Here is a 22,069-nt window from a genome sequence, read left to right as displayed (position 1 = left end):
GAAGACCATCTCAAACTTAGCCTAGTACAGCAAGCAAATATTTCCATGGAGCATTCTGGAACACTGGCTATCATAAAGTACTCTGATCTTACTTAAGAGTGAGATATCTGTGTTTTCTGTATAAGATATTATTACAGAGAAAAGGGAAAAGATCTTGTATTGGACAGTAAAAATCTCACCACAGATGTCAAAATAAGACCTGAGTTTAGTGTATCTGGAATAAGTTTTAGTGCCACGTTGCCATTTTTGTGGCTACCTTTCTTCTACAGTGCAAAAACAAGAGCCATGAATTGGAAGAGAAGTGTATCCCCAACACAACACTAGAATGAAGACATACAACTACAGTTTGTAGGGAGTCAACCATCCATGTGGACAGCAAAAGATACTGGCAGAATGGGCAAGGATAACTGGGAAACCTTGATTTAACTCTTTAGAACATGTGACTTATTTTACTTATTATGATCCACCCATCATGACTGAATACCTGATCTTTCAAGTGGGTCTTCTTCCTTTTGTCTCTCATTTGGGTCACAATTTAGACAGAAGATTCAGCCATGCCCAGAAAGACCAGTAGCCAGCACACTGTTCAGAAATGCTAATAAAAACACATTGTTCTGACTGTCTCACAGAGTAACAGTGGTGAGAAGAGCCTTTCAGCTGGGAGGGCAGCATATGTTTTGTTCTCCAAAACATGACCAGTGTTTTTGCCATCAGATACAATGTTATGAATGCAAATCACCAACCTCCTCTCCCATCAAACAGCTTTGTGAGAAGCAGGATTACTCCAATTAATGCTAATATGGGTCAGGATCACTTCCAAGAGAAGCAAGTCCAGATATTGCTGCTGCTACTAACACCAACAGTCTCTAAATGAGCACTCACAGAGCTACAGGCTGCAATTGCAACCCAAATGTGATGTAACCAGTTTAAAACTACAAAATGTTTCCTAACTTCACAGGTAGCTTGGGATGCTATTGACATGGGCTCGTGTCTGTACGAATCAAACTGTGATTTCAAGGAGCTACGAAGCTGTGTGCACTGAGGATGATTGGCCATGTGCAACAAGGTCAGATGGCTCTCAATAGGAAGCTATGTCAAATCCTAAACACTGGAAGCAAGAGATTTGAGTGAGATACATTGGAGAGATAAGAAAAGCAAGTGGATTTGCTGTGCTTCTGATTTGATCAGATCATTCTGGTCATAGCCACTGGTATACACAAGGATCCATAAAGCTTTTTGTTTAACTCTGGTGACAAATCAAAGTTTTACATTCTAGGCAGCAAGATGAATATTTAAGAATAAACACCAGGTTGTCTTCCCATCCTGCATAGGGTTATAGTCTAAGACTTTGCAGGAATGTATGATTGTGCAGTGCCTAACATGACAGCACGATTTGACTGGAGCTGCACTAGTTCTGTACTAACCTTTTCCTCCTTGTATCATCACCCACTTCCATGGAAGTGTCACTGATGTAAATGAAGACTTTCCTGAGAGTCATGAGAGATGGAAAACAACACGCAAAGATTGCCTTACTTGGAAATAAAATTCAGCCTCAGGCAGCTGTGGTGTGGAGACTGGAAAGTTTACAGACTCCCTGGGGTATCTCAGAAGGTAAAGTGAAGGATAAGGCAGGATTTTCAGAGCTTTCTGTCAGCAGCCAGGACCTTGGCAAAACATACTTCCTAAGGACTCAAAAAAACCCCAGGAATGGCTGGGAAGGGGAGCTACCAAAGGCTATACACCAGCTTTACTATGGAATCAACCACCCAAAAAAATTCCCAGTTCACTAAGCAAAGTTTGTGAGGACAGACTCTTTCCTGAACTGGACTACTGAAATGACACAATGGGCTTCTGTGTGGTATATACCAATGGTTCCAGATCAAATGTGCTCAATCTACAATGAATGATACTTGCTTTCTAATTCCCAGCCTTGTGGTTGAAGCTGGAGAGCTTGTATATTATCTTGATATTTATTTTTAATGTAAAGGCTCTGCAGAACCTATTAGAACCTTAATTATACAACCTGTTTTTCAGTGAGATAGACATAAATACCAGATTAGATGGTAATAAACAGTTTTCTCAATCCTGCTTCAACAGAAGTGGAATCCAGCTTGTTCTTTTGTAGCTGTGTTGATTTTATAAGGCTCAGCAGCAGCACATAAAGTGGTAAAGCTTATTTGTCACTAAACTGATTTGGCTCAATACACACAAGGAATAGATCAGCTAAGCTGTCCCTCCTGTAGGCATATTTCAGGGTACAGCTGCATTTTATATGGAAATATTTTGATTTTTACAAGGTAAATTTAATCTTATGAACAGATATGAAAGACTTCATGGAAACCATTTTAGTCTCTCTGACAATGGCAATGCTCATTCCCCTGCTGAGATGGGTGGAAACATAAAACAAAGCAAACTATTCCACCCTCATGTGAATTTCAACTTTATTATGAGCACAATTATTTTCTTCTATTGTGAAATATTACTAGTTGGCAGCAGTTTTCTAGTTTGCACAGGTAGGGTTGATATAGCAGCTGTTACATCATTTGGATATTTGCAGCTCCTATGACATACCTCAGCTGTTCAACATTAACTTGTTTTTCAATGCCAATGGTTGTATGCAAAATCATTTCTCAGACTGATGACCACTGCTAGCAGAAGATGAGATAACATTTAAAGGAGTAAACAAATTTGCCTTGCTGTTAATTACAACATTCAGTGGTTTATAGTGGGTGAAAAGATATTCCTCGTTCCCACCAGAGCTTTCACATGGCTGAGTGAGGCATAAAGCATCTGAACAGCTCTTCCTGCTCCAGTGTTAACTCTTTCTGCAAAAATGACCTTCTGTGCTCACTCTCAGAATATAGAACAACAATGAGGTCAACCCCCCCCGAATATAGTTTTTCATACACTATTTGTTATTACTAGATGAACACAGTGGCAGCTTCACAGGGGGTTCTGGTTGTTAGGATCACAGAAGACAGTTTGCAAAAAATAGGCTAAATGCTGCATTGCTCTCTTTCACTCCCCTGTCTAAATCATGGGTGAGTTATCCTGCATACAAAACAGCTCTTCACTCATATGGGAGGGTGGAATTCAGCAAGGTGCAGTCACCACTGCTCATGTTGTTTGTGAGTGCACCAACACGAATGTGATTTGAAGGAAGCACCTCCATTAAACTCCTACAAGCCATCCTTTGTCTTCTCTCTCTCTTTGTGTTCTGTCTGTGCTGTAGCTACCACAAAATAGTCTCCCTGCTGGCCTTCACCTTGCCCTCTTTGTCCCTTGCTGGATTGCTGCTGATGCTGTGGCAGCTGCAGGACCTGCATGAGCTGTGAGTGAGCAGTGATGCTATCTAGAGAATGCAGAGTACTGGCTGGCTCTCTCTATAGCTCAATTAACTTGCAAGCAATCAGCAGAATCAGCATGTCAATATTTTGGTATGATGTGAATGTCAGATCCAGGCAAGAAACAAAGTCTTGAGGATGAAGAAGGATTTGCTGTCTGATACCTTCAAGAAGAAGATGAAGGTTTTCCTACAGCTTAAATGAGTCTTCACAACAAGATCAGAAAAGTCAAATACGTAATCAAATTAGCTCCTTTCACAGAGCGAAGGAAAAGCTTCCACCAGCAATGCTGCAACTAAAGGTAAAGAGATCATCTGAAACACAGAAAATGGGGCAAATTCTGCCTCAGTCACATGTGCATTAACCTAATATCTCCACCATGACAACTTTCCTTTGTGGTTACAGACTCTACAACAACTCCAGAACAACTTTCTTCAGTATGTGAAGAGATGGCACAGGAGTCACAGGTCCAACTGGAGAGAAGTACTAGCTCAGTGATCACTTCCTCAACATCTTGTCTTCCCTTTCACAGAGAAATCTGAATTCCACCTAGATACCAGAATGGAAATCTAAAGATAATAGAGTTCTCTCATACAGATTTTTTCTGTACAAGATACAAGTAATAAGACAAAAACATCTCTCATAGTATTTGGGTATTTCCACCATAGTATTTGGAGGAGTGAGTAGGGACACAGGTAACAAAACGAATACAGTCCATGTGTGGACAGAGGGGAGGGAAGGCTAGGGACAAGTCAACTAAAATTCATATTAACCCCAAGCAAGTTGAGCTGCAAGTTTTGCAGAAAACTTGTTTTCTTATTTCTAGCAAAATTCTGAATCTTCAGTAGGTTCACAACTCCTCCAGCTAGAGACACAATTTTCTTCCCCAAGACCAGTCTGGAACTATGACAATTTACATCAGCCAAGTGTCTGACAGATAATATGCAGTGTGTCTCATGGAGGATTTAAAAGGGTCTTACCCCAAGGATATCTGGGGAAGAAGGCATGGATGCAAAATGGAATTAAATAACATAGCATTCCTGTCTCAGGAAACAACAGGAAACCAAGGGAGACAGCAGCTAGCAGGGCAGCATTCAGCTTCACTGCAGAAAAGGGACTGAAGAATCATGAATCAAAGGCAGCAAGTAAAGAAAGACGAAAAAAATCAGGAAAGAAAAAGAAAATCACTGGCCTGGGTTACAGTGAGGGAGGGAATCTCAAGTGCAATGCCACACACTTGTGCTATGAAGGGGAAAGCTGTGGTGGAGCCTGTGCATCTGTGCATGGATGGGGAAGAACAGAAAAAGGGGGATATGCTTGTGTCCACCAGGTGAGTGAAAGACATAGGCTGTTATTACAGGGTGAGTAGTCTTGAAGAGAGTGTAGGAGAGCAGGGATAGGGAAGGGGAAGAGGTGGAAGGGACAGGACGGCGCATTATTATGTTGCTCAGCAGGGGCTGGGGAAGGTGAAAAGGCAGAAGGGAAGGAAGTTCTTACCACATTTGGAAAGTCTGCCAGTCATCAACTCCATACAGTTAGTGGTGTCTGGATCATGGAACGGAAAGAGGAGGGAGGGAGGGAAAAACATAAAAAAAGGTTTCCATACCTCTGTGCATAAAGTAGTAACTTAGCACATTATTACCTGAAGCAGGAAACATATACACATCTTGGTCTTTACACAACCCAGGCCAAATTCTGCCACCCACTGTATGCCAGTGTAAACCTGGCTTGGTGACTGAGAATGGATGCAGCTTCAGTACTGCTGCTTCCACTCACCCCTTTATCATAGCTACGGGTATTTATGAGATGTGGGAAATATTCTGCTACCTCATTAGTAGACTAAAAGACTTGAATACAGTGTTTCACCTGGCCAGCTTTGCAAGTTAGCCTGCAACAGCCAGGAAATGCTCAGCTAGCTGATATATGTACACCAAATACCTGGAGACAGGAAGGAAATGCAGCACTGTACTACTGGACATGGAATGAGGCTACTTGCACAGCTCAAAAGCATCTTTTAGACCCCAAAGGATAACGTCAAAGTTCCAACCTAACTCTGTCTCTCTCATTCACATGTAGTCTCTCATTCCTCATGCTTTCAAGGCTGCTATTTGCAGGCAATAGAATTACTTCTGGAAAGGGTGGCAGAATCTGGCCCTAAGACATTACTGTCCACTTTGTATATAGCTCCCATTGCCATAGCCTCTGGGTGCTTCTTACTCAGGTGCAATAAGCAGAAGAAGCTCTACATGTCAGCTTCAAAACAGAAAGGACCAGCTCAACTGGACACTTGCATGTGGAACCTGCTGGCGAGCCAGTTCTGCTGCTGTCAGCCAGGATTCCCTTGCATTTAGGATCTAAATCATTGTGTCCATGGGCAATGTGGAGCACTCACTGTTGAGCAAGTGGCTACCAGTTAAAGCACTCAGTATGGTCTCAGATATTTTCTTGCCTGGGCTCTTGATGAAAACTTGGGTATTCAAGAAATAGGCTTCTTGGAAACATGCACACATAAGCTGAAAACTTGCCAGGAAGCTCTAACTACACCCTATGTTCTATAAAATCTGTGGGACAGAGGGAAAGATAGTTTCTCAGCATTCCTCTCCTTAAATACTGAGTAAAGTAGTTTCAAAAGAGGGGGAAGGAGTGCTGGGTATGCCTGGGTAAGCTGAACCCATGCTCGAAGAGCATAGATATGTATCTGTTCTGATGCAGCCAAGACTGTGCTGCATAGATCATCTGGGAACACGTGGAGTAGAGAGGGCAGGTGCTTGGTCCAGTGACACTGGTCAAAGCACCTAAGCAGCAGTTATATGCTCTCCATCTGTGAGGTTAGAGGTGGGCTGGTAGAGGTCTTGGAAGTTCTCTCAGAAAGGCACAAGATTGAGAGAAAGAGAAAGGGGAGAAAGGGTGGAGGTGAAGGAGAAGAGAGCATTCAAGAACTGGAACAACATATCAGAGGTGTCATAGAGGCCAGGAGTTTACCTGCCTTTGAAATTCTTTGGCTAGTCTGGCAGAGTGAAGGCAGACTGTGGTCCCAAAATACATTTCTCCCTGAAGATGCCTAGCAGGTTTGAGAAGTGCCTACAGCTGCTGATTGAGCCAATGACCAGAAGTCACACTCATGGGTTTGTATAACTTTTTTCCTTTAATAACTTGGAGAGGTTTGCTGTTTCATGCCTTTTAGTGGTTCCTGTTCAGCCCACTCGGAGACAACTACACCTAGTTGTAATGCAATGTGATGCAGATTATAGTGGTAGAGTTCAGAGCATTCACCTAATCTTTAGCAGATCTTAGATTTGAAAGAACACATAAGAGCAAAGAAAGTCTCAAATATGACCCAGAGACTGTTTGTGACTCCCACCTCCAACACCTGGAATTTTCCTCTTAAGTTTATCCAGACTGCCTGGCCACACAGTAACCAGCAGCCTAGAAACAAAACCCTTAGTATTTGGATAACGTCAGAGCAAGCAAACATTGTGGTTGGTTACTAAGATTCTCCTGAAATTGGTATTTCTGTTTTGTTCTTCATTTTAACAAATTAAAAAATAATCATGTCTACTTAAGTTAATACTGTCTCTTTTTCTAAGCCATTTGCAGTCAGCATAGCTCTTTTTAGTGTTTAAAGCTAATTGTGTAATAGGTCTACATATATTGTGTCACTAGAATACAAACTGACAGACCTCCACAGGAGAAAAGGATTGTAACAGGCTTTTTGACAGCACAACATCTTGGGCTCTGTACACCATTTTGTTCTTATAACACTAAATTTGCATATTATAAAATTGCTTTTGATGGATAGGGAAAAGTTTTGAAATACGAGACCGTGGGAAAAAAAATTCAAAGGAATACTAATAAAACCTCAAATTTGTCTTTCTTAAAACTTCCATGCACAACTATAATTTGCATTCTCTGTATTGCCATGGCTAGTCCCAGGAACTGCACAGGAATTTATTTTTGCTGGTATTGTCTTTCCAAGACCTGATCAGATTGTTTTCCTCCCGTTCTTAAGGCACAGCAAGTGTGAGCACACCAGGAGCAGTAGTTCATACTGCATTGCTCAAAAGACTAACAGTGTTAATATACCTTCAGCTTCTCATTTATAATAATTACTTTAATACATCTTTCATTTCCATTGCATTGTAACATCTGCTTTAGCAAATACTCTATATGATAAAGTATTCCATCATTCAAAAGTAGAATTTTAATTCTAGTTAGAAAGCCTTAGAATTTTGGCAGTTGGCTTTTGCTCACAGACAGCACTCCATAATCCAGTGGCTGTGGGATCTAGGTGTTATATGAACTGAATAAAGCCAAGGTGCAAAGGCTTTTAACTGGCTGAGAAGCATTGCTGGGTCATGTAACTGCATTTTTAATGTGTCCTGTTTAATTTTTTAGTTAAGGCATAGCGGCAGTGTCAGATCTCAATTCTTCTGATGATAAAGCAATTCCTTATTGCATAGGAATTGCTGGCAGTCACTCACACTTTGGATTTGACCAAGACTTTTTCATAAATGACACCCAGACCCAGTTCAGTTCATTAACAGAGGGCAAATTCTTTGGTTAAAATAAGACCTTCCTTCCGAAGGCCAAACGAGCTCAGAATCCATTAAATTTGCAAGTGTTCTGTTGAATTTTCTTTCCTGATTTTCCTTATTCTTTAATTTCTGCATTTCTATCCTACATACATTTCACAGTGAAGCTGCCTGGTTTGTGATGCTTCTGATATCTTGGAGCCTGAGACTTGTCCCAGCCCAGGAAATCTCACCCAAACAGCTTCTCCTCTGAGATCCCCATATCCAGGACTAGATCCCGAGCGCAATGAGCAGCTCCTGCCAGATGCTCATAGTTGCCAATAAACATCTCCATTAAGGGAGATGATGTCAAGAGATTCCTCTGGTCCAATGCAGTTATCATTTAGCTTGGAATTCCCCAGTGTTTGCATGCTTATCTGAAATTCTCTGTTCTCCTATCAAAGCTCTGGAGAGGTTGGACTTCTTTTTTACAGGCTTTATTTCAGAACTACCAGTAACTATTTCAGATAATTTTACTGAAGTCTGTTCAGTAATAATACTAACACCATTTAGCAAAAAGACAGTGCCCTGCCAATCCAACCAAGCATTACAGGGCACCTTCTGTAAGTGGGAACCATGATAGCAAGATGAAGCAATTACCCCAGACACTACAAGAGTGGTAAGACATAAAGGGTCAACACAAGATTGCAGGAAACAAGAGAAACCCAGGACCTGAATGTGCCCCAGAAAAACTGACTTGCCATCCAATTCCAAACTGGCATTTGGATAGTCCTTTTTTAGAGCCTGCAGCTGGAAGCTTACCTTGCAAAGCACTTCATTTGCTTCTTACTCCCTTTACTGTCTTGACAATAAAATTCTTTTGCACATTTGGAAACAGTAAGTTTCTTACTAAATTTTTTGTAGCAATTTAGCTAGCCCACATCTCTTGTGAGCCATAAAATACCCAGAATTCACAGATCAGTGCTCTAGCAAGAACACCCTATTATGTTGGATATGGTCTCCAAACACTTGTTTATGCTGATGAAAGGAACTTCCAGCAGTAACACTGAGATACTTTGAACTTTGAGATGTCAGTGGTTAAAATCTGAAATGAAGCCAATAAATATAATAAGCAAACAGAAAACCTATTACAAAGAAGTTGTAAAGGTTACTTCAGTATTGCTGATTGCCCAGAACATGGGAAAACGGGAAAAATTACGAATATGCAGCACCTTGCACTTAAAACCAAAGCTCAAAGAAACAAGAAAATATTAGGGAAATAAAAATTGATATCCTGTGAATGATCACAGATGGGTTTTGCATATCCCTATTCACCAGCTGTTTGTATTAGTCTTTTGTGCAAAGGCATCAGAGGAAAACAGATTATGATTTAAAGAGTGTTGGGCTGAAACAAAGGCACAAAACTGAGATATCTTCCTCCATGGAGAAAGATCCTTTTATCCCAGCAAAGAGCAGTCTGCCCAGGCATTACCTAAGTAGAGATTCTGAGTATAAGGTTCCTGGATGGAGCCATGTGTGGATGAGAGACACAGCCGACTGCTCTCATCGACAGTGGAACTTGCTGGGCTTAATGGCTTTGGTGATACCAGTACCAAGTACACATGGACAGCTATTCTGGTTCAGATCAAAGGTCAATACCATCTAGTGCTCCATCTCCATCAGCAGCCACACACAGACATGCAGGAGTGTAACAGCAGGCCAAGCATACAGAACACTTCCCCCTAGCACTGCCTCGCTCACCACTGTCAGGTCAGAGGTTTCCTGAGCCTGCTGTGGTTTCTCTGTTTAGCAATCCTATAAAGATTTCTCGGCCAGGGAGTTGTCCGTTTCCTGAGCCTGCTGTGGTTTCTCTGGTTAGCAATCCTATAAAGACTTCTCGGCCAGGGAGTTGTCTAGCCTCCCTGTGAGTAAAAAGTACTCAGGGAAGATGAGCATCTGCAAGCTCCTCACATTCAGAACCTGCTTCAGTGAGGAGTTCCACAGGTCTTAAATTACATGAAGATGCACTTTCCAATAATGTTTTTTTGGTACTTGGCTTCCACTACTTTCATATGATGGCCTCTAATTCTTTCATTGAGAAGAAAAAGATGAGCACTCAGTCCCTATCTACTTGTTCAATGCCAGTCATGAATCATAGAGCTGGTATTGTCTCAGCAGTCATAGCACAGAGGTCCTGAAACATTAGAGTAGAAAGCTGATATGTTGCACTAAATTTGGCCAGCTAGACAGTGGATTTTGGAAGTATTATATTAACTTTTGGAACAGATTTCAACTATTTACACAGCTATTCAGGTAAGGGAGGGAATCTATTTTCCTGCTTCAGAGTATGCCAGAAGAAATAAGCACAGCCAGTTTTAGAAAGGAAAAATGGAAGTGAATGAAGGGATATACGAATGAAAGGAGATTATAAGGTGCTCAAGTGTGACACAGAAACACATCTGCCTAAATCAGGTGCACAATAGGCTCACAAACACACACAGAGATGCATGGGCAACACGACATCTACAAACACTGTTGTTAACTGGAGGAAATGAAAAGGAGGAAAGTGTGTTCTGAAACCCAGGCAAGCCAGGTGGGCTGGCATGCTGCAGAGCAGATCAGAGAGGGGCAGGAGAGAGAATGACTGTCAGTGCCATATGCTTGTTACATCTTGCTGGTTTGCTTTCTACCGTGTTCATTGAATCTTCCCCTTCTGCAGGTCTCACTTTACATGCATGCACCTTTCACAGGTGGTTTTCACCATCCCTCCTGTCATGGCATCTGAACTAAAAGGCAGGACAGAAAACCACACAGAGGGTATGTCTGTGCACAATGAGCTAGGAAAATCTCCAGTGCTGGACCAGTATTGCTGGTCAGAGACAGCAGTATCCTGAGAGCCATGGAAGAGGAGAGTCCAAGTGAATGGTGAGCTTATTCTGTTGCAGCAGTGGACTGTCTACACAGTATCCTCAAACTATGAACCTCAATAGAAGCCAAATCACCACAATTCCTGTGAGGTGTCCAGAGCCAGGAATATGGGAGGAGAAGAGAAACAGAGAAGACTTTGCCTTGTTTCTAGTGAGAAATGCTGATTAATTCCATGGCAATTTCTAGGAAGCTCTTGCACACATCTTTCCAACTACAGACACCCAGCTAAGCAAGGTGCTGAATTTGAACTCTGCTGTTCCTTTATCCCTTTACTTCCCCTCACTCTCACTGGCTGGGGATGTGAACCACAGGGCCTCCTTACTTTGATGCACAGGATGTATCTTTTTGGTAGAAATCCTTTCATTTCCCCTCCCTTCCTTTTCTCTTTTCCATATATGCTGCTCCAACCTATAATTTTCAGGTTCACTTCTCTCTTTTTCAAGAGACTTGCATATTTCTGATTAGGCCAGGTGATGTGATACAGTGTGGTTTGGCACCCTGTCTCTCATAAACTGTTTTGCCTGGGTAACTCCCTGGCTGAGGGAGTTCTCATTTTTAAATTTCATGAGACCATTAATTTTGTTCTTGCTCCATGTGGAGTTATCTGTCTAACTCTGGCATTAAAGATCAGGCTGGGTTTTCCCTGCTAGAACAACATGCTCTCATGTAGCTTTAGGCAGTAGAAATAATAGGATTTTTCCATTCCAGAACATGAGCAAAACTGTAAGTCAGATACATTTCTCACAGCAGTTTGCCCATAACATCTCCCTGAGCCTTAGTCAGATGGATGGTTTTTATTCTTGCTATAATTTCTTAGGGAGATATCCTGCTTCACATGCAAGTTTGCAACAGGGTTCAAGTCTTTCTAGAGAGCCTCAGTAGCCAGCACATATTAGGGTGAAGAAATTAAGAGAGATCATCATGGTATTTATTTTTTAAGCAATTGTTTTGTCTCTGGAAAGTGAGGGTGCACTTCATTCCCTAAGAAACAAGGAATGCTGGAACATCATTCATGCATCAGAAGTAATATGAAATACACTGAAAGGATGCTTTTCTATCTAATCCCCCTCACTCCCATTTGACCCCAGCATTTCCCAAGAGGAAGGGCTGGAGGAAAATTCTGGCTGTTTCCTTGAGTTTGATTTAATTTCAAAACTCCAGACAGCAAAAACCTCAATCAACATAGTTCTAGTGTCCTCACCTTCCCTGTTTCCAAACAGAATAACCCATGTGCTGGGCACCATTGCAATCCAGCATAAAGAAGGTCAGGCATTGCTGGAGGGCAAAAGCAAAGTGGACACTGAACTGAGCATAATTCTCTGTCAGGTAGTAAGCATACACTCTTCTAGATTAAATGATTCTATCTTACACTGCTAAAGCCACACTGTTAGACCAGAAGGATGTAACCCATATGTGCAATGAGCCAAGGACATCTGGGATTTAATTGCAGGATGCAATGCCAACTTAACTCCCCCACTTTTGTCTTGGCTTTTTCACACAAAGGTCAAGCACAGAATTTGGCTCTAAACTATAATATTCGTTTACTTCCTTTTCATCTCCCACGCCTCCTGCCTCTTTTTCTTCTTTCTGCAGCCTCTGCTCTCTACCTTGCCCCTATTTACTCCCTATATCTGCACATTCTTTCTGCTTCTCCCTATTTTGCCTTCCTTGAAGCATTCCCAACAGCTCATCTGCCTTAAGTTTTCAATTTTCACCTTCTTTGTTCTGTCCTTTTAAAGGATAGAAGAGTTTACACTGATATTTTGTGTTTGTGTCTGTATGCAATCACTAGTGTTCAGAGTGAACACTTGCTACATAATAGTGGGATGAGGCCAGTTTCTGTCTAATCAATTCAGGCTGCCTGCACACTCAGATTGATATCATTACACAGGGTCACACAAGTGAGGCTTTCTCTAACACCACGAGGAGTTGAAATTTACTTGTCAAATAGGTAAAATATAGCTTCTGCAGAACCTTAGTATATAATTTGTGCTACCACAGTATTGAGCCAAGAATTTGATCACACTACTGGAAACTATTAGCCACCTTCTGACCATCTGTTAATGGCTAAGTTAAAAGTAGTTCTCAATTTTGTTCTGGGACCCTCTGAAGTTGGAGGTTTCTAAAACATGCCTGAAGGGTTTGAAAATCAGGTATCTTCTAGAGCATGCCCCTAGTCTGGGAGACTTTGGACCTGAAGAAAATCTGGAATGTCTATTGATGATGCAGCTTTTGATGGAGAAGTGGGCAAATGGCTCTTTGGGCGGGCAGAGGGCAGAAGCTGTTCAACTGGGGAATGTGCTGGGAGCACTGGAGTGGGAATGAGAAAGGGAGGAGTAGGGTGGGTGCAGGGAGTTACTGCTCTGTCTGAATGGAGCTCGTTTCTTGCTGTAATCAGAGGGATGGTCTCCCTCGGCCTCCTGGTACCAAGAGGCATTTCACCTTCCTGTCCCTGCTGAAGCAAGGTGCTCGACAGTAGAAACTACTTACCTGATAACTGCTGCACTGAAGGCTGGTCATGTGTGCTTAACAACTGTGCCTGAATGGTTTCTACTACCCTCTTAAAACGACGGCTTGGACCTGTGAGGAGAGAAGAGGCACAAATGGCTGTGAGAGGAATGGGAGCTGAGTCTGCATACAACCCAGGCTGGAAGGATCACAAACATCTTCCCTTCAGTCCTGTCCCCAAGAGTTTACTGACAGTGTATCTGTCCTTCAGCAAAAGGGACTGTGGTGTGCTGAACAGGAGGAAGGATGGCTTCTGGGCTCCTTTGGCAAAGACAGAACAGGTGGGGAGTCTGTTTGTTTTAACCTGGGGAGGAAACACGACACATGGCCACCCAGAAGAAAAGGGTGAGTGCATGTTTCTGTCAGAATGACAAAACTAGTGGCTTCACAGTGCCTAGCTGAGACTCTCAGACTTCTGAGTGAAACGGGGAGATAGTACCATGGGATACTTCAAACCTGATGCAAAGGTTTTGCCATTTTAGCACTAATCACAACAGTGGCAGCTTCACCTCTTTAGGACTCTCTCTCCCTGCATTTTCATCACTACCAACTCCATTTTTGTTCCTGATGTGCTCCTTGTCCCTGTCTGAATTTTCCCCCAAGGTTAAGACAGTTATATTCTTTCCTCTGGCAGAGCTCTCTTTGCAGGCCTCTATCTAATATCAGCAAGGACCACACCAGCTTGCACCCATTTTACAGCTTTGCCATGGTTACCTGATAAGAGTGTGAAAGTGACAGAATAGATCCCGTTCTCCTTCTGTGCCTCTCCCCCTTCTGTGTATGTTATGTCCACCTGGAACTTCACTGGCTTCTGGAAGACAGCAGGACCTCCTGTGGACTTATATTCTGCACGGAAACTTGTCTGTGAGATGACACTGTGACTGAGGCTTGGAATCTGAAACAGGTTGGTAGAAGGAGTCAGTAGAACCAGTGCATAAAGGGGACAAACATTGCAAAATTCTGTTTACAACAACCCACATTTCCCCAGTGGGCAACACTGGCTAGATTTTTCTTTCGGTCTTGAATTTCTAATGTCCAGTGTTCTTGTGAAATCAGTGTAGGTTGCTTGGCACCACAGAAGAATGCACAACTGCTTACAGGATTGACCTAAATTTAAAGGTTGAATAGTGGCTGAATATCCGTCATGCTTATGAATTCACGTCGCTCAATTTCATACAGTCTTTCTTTTCCTACTCATCTATCAGTTTTGATAAATGCCTTTTGCTGAGTAAAAACTGCTATTAAGGGAGTGGGCAGAAAAGACAGTGAGCTACGAGACTGGATATAAAAAACACCTAAGTAGCCTGGTCTGATTTTACAGCTGATCCTGTTTTGAACAGGAGACCTCCTGAAGATCTTTCCAACCTCAGTTGCTCGGTGATTCTGCAATGTCAAATAGACATCAGGACATGGAGCACACTTAGACAAATGCCTGAGATATCCACAGGGAAAGATGCCTGCAAGTAACTTACTCAAGCCACAACTCCTATCAATATGGAAAAGAACTCTGAGAAGCTTTGTGGTATCATCCAATATCTGTATCTTCAGACCCATGGTAGAATTTTGTAACTGTCTAATTTTCAAGCAGTTACCAGTCACACTTTCCACCAAAATTTAACATACTCAAATTCTATTTATGGCTTCATAAAGAACCAGATTAAAAAAAAATGTATTCAAATTACTTAGAAGTCTGGTCTCTAATTTAGGAGGAAAAATGCAGATGAGTTCTCTGAGAGCTGACTAAGGACTTAATTAGCAGGCTGTGACAATGCATTTAAGTTTGAAGGTGCAGTAAGAGACGATTCACAGGTTTTGCACACAAATCACTACATCACACCTAAACCCACACATGTGAGGTATGCACAGGATTGCCACTATAGACAGCAGTGCATGCTATGCCATAATATAAGCTCAGAAGCAGAGCTAAATGCATGACATTGATATAGCAATGTCTACTTTGGACCAGTCAGGGCTGGATAGCAGTGTCTGATGCATGCAACTGTACTCTACTTACTCCTTGTATGCTTGTACAGTTACAAGGCTTGTGGCTGATTTTTTGGGAAGAAATTAATTGCAGCATCATACAGGTTAAAATGGTCTTCAGCATTTTGTGGAAAAAAATCAATACAACAAACTATCAAAGGAATTAAGTCTCCTCTTAATTCTATTGAAAAGTCTAGTTATATTGTTAAGTACCTTGAACTGAAAAAAAATCTCTTAAATTAACTTTGCTGTGCAGACTCTTTCTTCACTAGTACTTCTAGATGTTGAGAATCAAGACTTTCTACAGGATAAATGACAATTTCCCTCTGCTTTCTTAAGCTGTACATAAACTGCATTTGCAACAACTCATACTGTGGTCATCAGAGGCAAACACCCTTCTTTCTGCCATGCAGCATTGAAGTGGAGATTTAAAGTAACAAATGACAGGATTTTGCCTGGCTGAAGTGGTGGAGGGCTTACCCAGCAAAGGGAGACCCAATCTGCTTGCCCAGAAGGTGACTGTAAGGTTAGTTTGACAAAGCAGCAAATCACTGTCTGGACACTGTGCCAGCAGTGTGCTCTAACAGCCACGTTATTCCAAACACTGGCAACCTGGAGACCTTGACAAGAAAGCTGAAATCTTTTCTCCCATTAAGAGAGCCTTATCTACAGTTAGTAATTCACACAGAGTCCAGCAGAGGAACAGGCTACATAAATGAAATCCACAGAGGATGCATTTGAAGGAGCAGAGACCCTGTTCAGTACCATTTGGCACAAGGAGCCCTGGAACTGAGCAGTGAACAATGCCTCCAAGAGGCAGCTGGGGTGACTTACCGAGAGGAAAGCGTGGACTATATCAGCCTTAATGGAGCTTAGTGGTTTGTCTTTAATGACCACAAAGATCTGTTCTTCTTTCTCCAAGTTGATGAAGTTACCAAACCAGGATTTTTTGGCAAGCCTGACATGATGAAAAGAAAGAGATTTTTTAGAATATTGAGCACTATTTCTTTTTTCTTACACACTCCTAGCTAGAAAAAAAATATTAGAAAACACATAAAGTTTTGATAACACTCCAGATGTTATGCTATTACTAATAGTAAGCAGAAAATAGTGTCAGAGAAGATGCAGAGCAACATTTTGCTTAGTGAAAACTGGTAAAATGATGGACCACATAGTCTTAGTCTGGCAGCATGTGTCACCAATAGGGAAAAATCAGGAGCAGTAGTAACTCTTTTGACTGAGGCAATATACCAATTAATACTGCATACATAAAGTGCATATAAGCCAGGGGCCACGTTTCTGGTTTGTCTCCAGGGATCTCTCCATTTCTCGTGACAATATGAGGATGCTATAACACAGAGATTTAAGTTCCTTCCCAGCCAATTTCAACTCCTTTGGTGTTATAGGACTTGGAAAGTTTCCTTTTCTGAAGGTGTCCTGTTGGGCTGCAATCCTCAGATCTTGCTTTTAAAGCAAGCTGTAGATTTCACTGCACCTCCAATCTGTCAGTGACTGACATTCACTCCTATGCAGAGGGCCAGGAAAAAGACTGTCCCATTCATTAGTCCCATTCAGGGTGTCAAAGTGAGCTCTGGTCATCCTACAACAGAATGAATTCCAGTACTAAGAAAGAAGACACTAACACCATGCAAGACAGTTCAGGCTTTCCACTGGCAGCAGCCCATCTTCACAGGTTAAAGACTGCATCAGACAGTGATTTCATCATAAAATGAAATTACACTGTTTTTCCTCACTGATTGTATCAGCAAATGTTCGATTCTGTTTATTGTTTCACCATCTCAATGCACTTTGTTGACATTACCTTTTAAGTTAAACAAGCTAAAGAAAGAATCCAGGGACGTTATTGTTACTGGGGCACACTATCCAGAACTAGAAGGTAACATCTCTGACAGGTGTGGATTTGAGGGGAGAGAAGATGCTGTCAGCCATGAGACACAGCCAAAGAATTGCTGGACCGACCTAAACCTGGGGAAAATTCCCCTGAAATCAGCCATATTCTAGTAGGGGAGAAGTTAGAATAAAAATTTCAGAAATGAAAAGACCTTCAACCAAGAGACTGATGTGTTTTTATCTACAGCATACTTTATAATGCCCAGTCCATTTTGCAGTATGGCAGGCAATAAGCTTTCACTCATTTTGGTGGACATTCACCACTCAGTGGAAGAAGACAACCTCTCCAGACAAGGAGAGCCATCTGCAAAAGGGATTACCATACATCAGCTTTCCAACAAAGTACTAAATGGCTGGAGCAAGTTATTACTTGATTCACTTTCTATGGCAAACACTCAGACTGAGGCAGAACGAGGAAAGGCAAAGACCAGGACAGAGAGGAGCAAAGGAGGAAACTAATTTGAAGTCTAGACCATTGGGATAAAGAACAAAGCTTGACCTCAGCAGTGTCCAGCAATTTGCACTCGTTCCCCTTTCCAGAGTGCTCTGTGAATCACGTAACTGCTGGCTCACTGCCCATTTAAAGCACACAGTAGAAAGATCACAACTGGAAGACTGCTCAGCTGGGCAAATAATAATTTGCTTCAATTACTGCAGGCAACCAAAAAAATAAGAGTACAGAAAGATTCACTTGCAATTTGGTAAACCAGTGCCCCCCACTCAATTAAAGTGGGCTGGAAAACTGTCACTTCCTAAAATATTCATAGGCAGCTGTAACTAAGCCATTGAGCCAGAGATTAGCATAGGGAGCAGTAAAGAGAAAGGGGCTCTCATTTAAATGGTCGTTAAGGAGCCAGGGTTAGAGTGTGAAGGAAAATTACATACTAATTAGCCCATGTGTCTCACACACACCGTAACAACTCTGCAAGTCCCTGGAGAGCTGGGGCAATAGCTCCCTGCATGTAAAGGGTCCATGCTCATTAGTAAATTAGCACCTGGTTATCCATCTAAAACGGCTGGTTGTCTTAGGCTTGGATGTATCATAATCTGAACCAGGGATGGCTCTCTGGACTCCAGAGGCCCAGTGGAAGCATGGGCCTGGAAAAAGTGTGCATATTTAACTGCAGATCTGCCATCACAAAATATGGCTTTTCATCTCTGTATTTTCATTAATGGTTTTGTTGTCTCTTCATTTACAGGTCACTTAACAAGCACAGGTAAAAAGGGCCCCAGGACTCAGGGAGGTTTTCTCCTGTTCAGCTTGCTCTGGAATCTCCAGAATCCAGCTGGGCTCTTTTCCTCAGCAAGGTGATCACCAGTAATACTGACTCTGGAAGATTCACTGATAGCCTGGGCTAAGCTCCAGCTTGTAAATCACTGGAATTCACTACATATTTTTGCTCTTGTGGCATAAAGTGGAATAGATGCCAGTGGCCTCTCCCATTTCTGTGAGGAACAAAATCAAGACATAGCACACATGCACTGGCTTTTCTCTCCTAAACTGTCAGAACTAGCTGTACCCATACACCCAAGGAACAGGCCCACTGAAGTGGAGGGGACAGCCTTGGAGTAAAATGACACAATAAAGGTCTTTCTCCTTTTAGGAGGCATTAACTGCTACTAACTTGGGTTAAAATGTGCATGACTCAAAAATCCTCAGCACCCTGAATGAGATGCTGTAGCATCTCACAAAATCAGGCTGTAAGCAGTACAAAATGTTCTTAAAATTAACAATCTGCTCTTGTCATGGCAAACCTCCTAAGGGGGAGTGAGATAGGAGATATGTGGGGGAAGCTGGGTATATAGATTACACTAGGGAATCTAATCAGGTGTCCAGTTGATGAAAAAGCAAAGAAATTAGCATGAAAATGGAGGCTTGTGCTTTATTACTTCACACTGAATTTCTCACTGCTATAATGTTGTTCCCTTTCCTACTTTTGGTGTGTCTGACTGCACTGCCTTCTGGAGAGCGTCACTGTGTTCCCTATTTGTCCCTGAGCACATGGATCTGTAACCTCCAGAGGTTTACCTGCTTGGCATAAATAACAGCAGCAACACTCAAGCAAATGGAGCTTTGCAGGTTTAAAATAGCTGGAGCTAAGTCTCTTTAAATGTCATCCCTAACACATTTTCTAGGACTTTTTCATATGAGAAAGAACAGCACTATCCAGACATGTCAGTGTGTTTACCTAGTCATCAGGTTTGTTAAATGAATGGCAGTCATTGCTGTACCAGACAGAACAAGTATTTATTGCTCAGCCATAAGGTCAATACAGCTCTTGATAAGGATGTCTTATTTCTTACAGAAAGGAAGAAAACACTAGAAAAAACCAAGACACGTGGAAGTAGGCACTGAGCAACAGATATCTATCGTTAAAATATAATCCAGTTCATTATTTTTTATTACTTGTATTATGTTTACTGCAGGGTGCAGCCCAATTGAACTCATTAATTTGGCAATTATACAGGAAAACAAAAAAGGGCCTTAGGCTTTGACTTGCATCCAAACTGCCTCAAATGACAGGCACTACTCTATACCAGCTTTTAAAGAGTGAGTGGGAAGCAGAGAAGGCACTAAATTAACAGAAAAACTTCCACCAACATACATGCATTAAGAAGAGAAATTTAATTCTAAAGGTTTTCTAGTTTAATGGCCTTAAAAACATGTGAGATGAGAGTATCATATATTTATTTGATAAGGATGTGTTCATTTTATGGAATTCTCTCATGCCTTTCTATTAGTAAATGCTCCAAAGTGTTGAATGTGGAACATCCAAAACACAATATATTCCATTTGTCTGCCTGGATTTCTGTTACTAACCTTTACTAATCCCCACTTCTCCCTCTCCCGAAGTCTTTATCCCTCTCCATTCTGCAGCATTACACATAGAGTGCCCATCTTATACCAGACAAATGCCAGGTCTGGGGAAAGTTGTTAAGACAATACCATTGTCACCAATTCCAAAACTTTGAGCCCGAAAATTTCCATCCAAGACTCATGAATTTTTCATACAAGTATCTTAACAAGAGGCCAAATTGCCTTGGTTGGCAGGGTAAGTCTATGGGCACTGGGTGCACAAACACAAGCTGTGAAAATAAAAAGGAATAATCTGGCATCTGTTGCATATTAGGAAGTGTTTGGAGCAGCACTCTGGCAGGGACTTCCAAACCTGCCACGCAGTGACGCACATTTGTGCACTGAAATGGTTGAAATGTACATTGACTTTTAGGAATGAGCCTGGTGAATATGAAACAGCTTCTCCATGTCCCAGAGCTGCTATCTAGAATTAACACTGCATTTACTATTGCAGCCACAGATTACTTTGAATTATCTTAGCAGAGGATTCTGTGTGTTATCCTGAGAATGCAAACTCTCCTGTACTAAGAGGAAGAATTTTCAGTGCATAGTTGGTGCCAGTATAAGCCATGGATTAGCCTCTTCCCTCCTGAAGAGTGATCTACTTGACAATCAAATGAAAGAAGAGAGAAGGAATGTGTTACAAACGCAATAAATTCAGCAAGCCATGAGAAGATGAGGTGGTTACTGGGAAACTGTTTCGTCACCTGTTGACCCCACTGCATTTCTGAGCTATAGATTTTATCCAGGGTCCTTATCAGAAGAATCATCACACATCTCCATCCCACCCACAGGATAACTGGCTACAATCAGATGCTGATCCAGAACAGAAAGATGTCAGCCTATGACATTCAGGCAAGGAAATTACACTGGTATGTGGTGGGAAAAAAACATAGTGTACTGGCAAATTACTTACTCTGGGGATGATTCTGGGGTTAAATTAGACATCTCCTCTGGTGTAGGTACTGCCCATGCACGCACAGCCAAAGAGAGGGAGGGAGAAAAGAAATTGGTGATTTAGTACACCTTCCATTTTCTGCTGGTATACCAATGAAACAATTCTGGCATTGCACCCTCCTGCATTTGCCTACTGCCTCTGTAGACTAGTTCTGATATTTGAACATTGGTCATATGTCTCTAGATCACTGCATCTGATCAAGAGCTGCATTTCAAGACTCAGTTTGCCCTTCCATAAGTCATTATGCAATCTTGCACTGGCTTCAATGGTTTCTGGTTCAGACCCAAATGTGAGGCACTGTGCCAACATGATTGCTTTACAATTGCTTCAAAGCCAGTTGGATGCAGCTCAGTCACTGCTGCAATTCTCTGACCATCTCAGAGACAGTGTCCCTGATCATCACATTTCAAAATCTATCTCTTCCATGGCTGTAATCCTCCTTTCCCATGGGATCACATCCTGGTACCCTGTAAAACCACAGGGTGTTGGGATAGCTGCTGCTGACATCTGAGGATTATGCATGTGACTTTGGGTGCCCTTTGTCTGCATGCAAAAAAACCACCTGGAGCTTGAGAAAGAAAATTTTGCACATCTCAACACTCTAGAGACTCTCAAAAATGAAGTAGGCCAGCAGATACGAAACTACTGACTGTATTAAGGAGATTTTTACACCAATTACCAGAAGAGGTATAAAAAGCATTAACCATGATCAAAAAAGCTGTGCTTCAGAAGGACAATTTCAGCCTATTGCCACTGGCTGTCTTTCTTTTTCAGCAGAAGGCTCAGCCTGTGGCTGTGGAGAGGCAGTGGAGCTCAGCCACAGGGGAAATGGCAGAGCTCTAGATTCACTGAAAAAACAAGTGAAGAAGCTGAAGATAAATTTTTCTTGTGATCTGAGAGCCACAACAGGGATAAGTAGGAACCTTAAGGCTGGAATGTGAAGGAGATGCTGTTGGAGCAGGTACTGGGTCATGACAGAGTCTGGTCACATGTGGGTTAGGGTGTGGCTGACACTATCACTCTCATTTTCGATACCAATATTCAGCCCTCGGTACATGGAATTTGCAGA

General features: G+C 42.0%; 1 protein-coding gene across 3 annotated transcripts in view; it reads right to left on the bottom strand.

Moving 5' to 3' along the window:
• The window catches only part of LOC103810906 (serine/threonine-protein kinase BRSK2), a 160,827-nt gene that overhangs the window by 6,797 nt on the left and 131,961 nt on the right, over positions 1-22,069 (bottom strand). For 2 of the 3 annotated variants that reach the window (XM_009083837.1, XM_009083836.1), the window contains exons 14-18: positions 20,959-21,007; positions 16,109-16,232; positions 14,006-14,186; positions 13,274-13,363; positions 4,842-4,889 (exon numbers count right to left, since the gene is read on the bottom strand). In XM_009083837.1, coding sequence (XP_009082085.1) covers positions 4,842-4,889; positions 13,274-13,363; positions 14,006-14,186; positions 16,109-16,232; positions 20,959-21,007 — 492 coding nt within the window. The remainder of the gene's footprint in view (positions 1-4,841; positions 4,890-13,273; positions 13,364-14,005; positions 14,187-16,108; positions 16,233-20,958; positions 21,008-22,069) is intronic. The other variant, XM_009083835.1, reaches the window with a different exon arrangement.

This window comes from Acanthisitta chloris, unplaced genomic scaffold (genome assembly GCF_000695815.1).
Source record: "Acanthisitta chloris isolate BGI_N310 unplaced genomic scaffold, ASM69581v1 scaffold1421, whole genome shotgun sequence".
Lineage (NCBI taxonomy): Eukaryota > Metazoa > Chordata > Aves > Passeriformes > Acanthisittidae > Acanthisitta > Acanthisitta chloris.
Note: the sequence above shows the minus strand (reverse complement) of the source record. Positions and strands in the feature narration are given on the sequence as shown.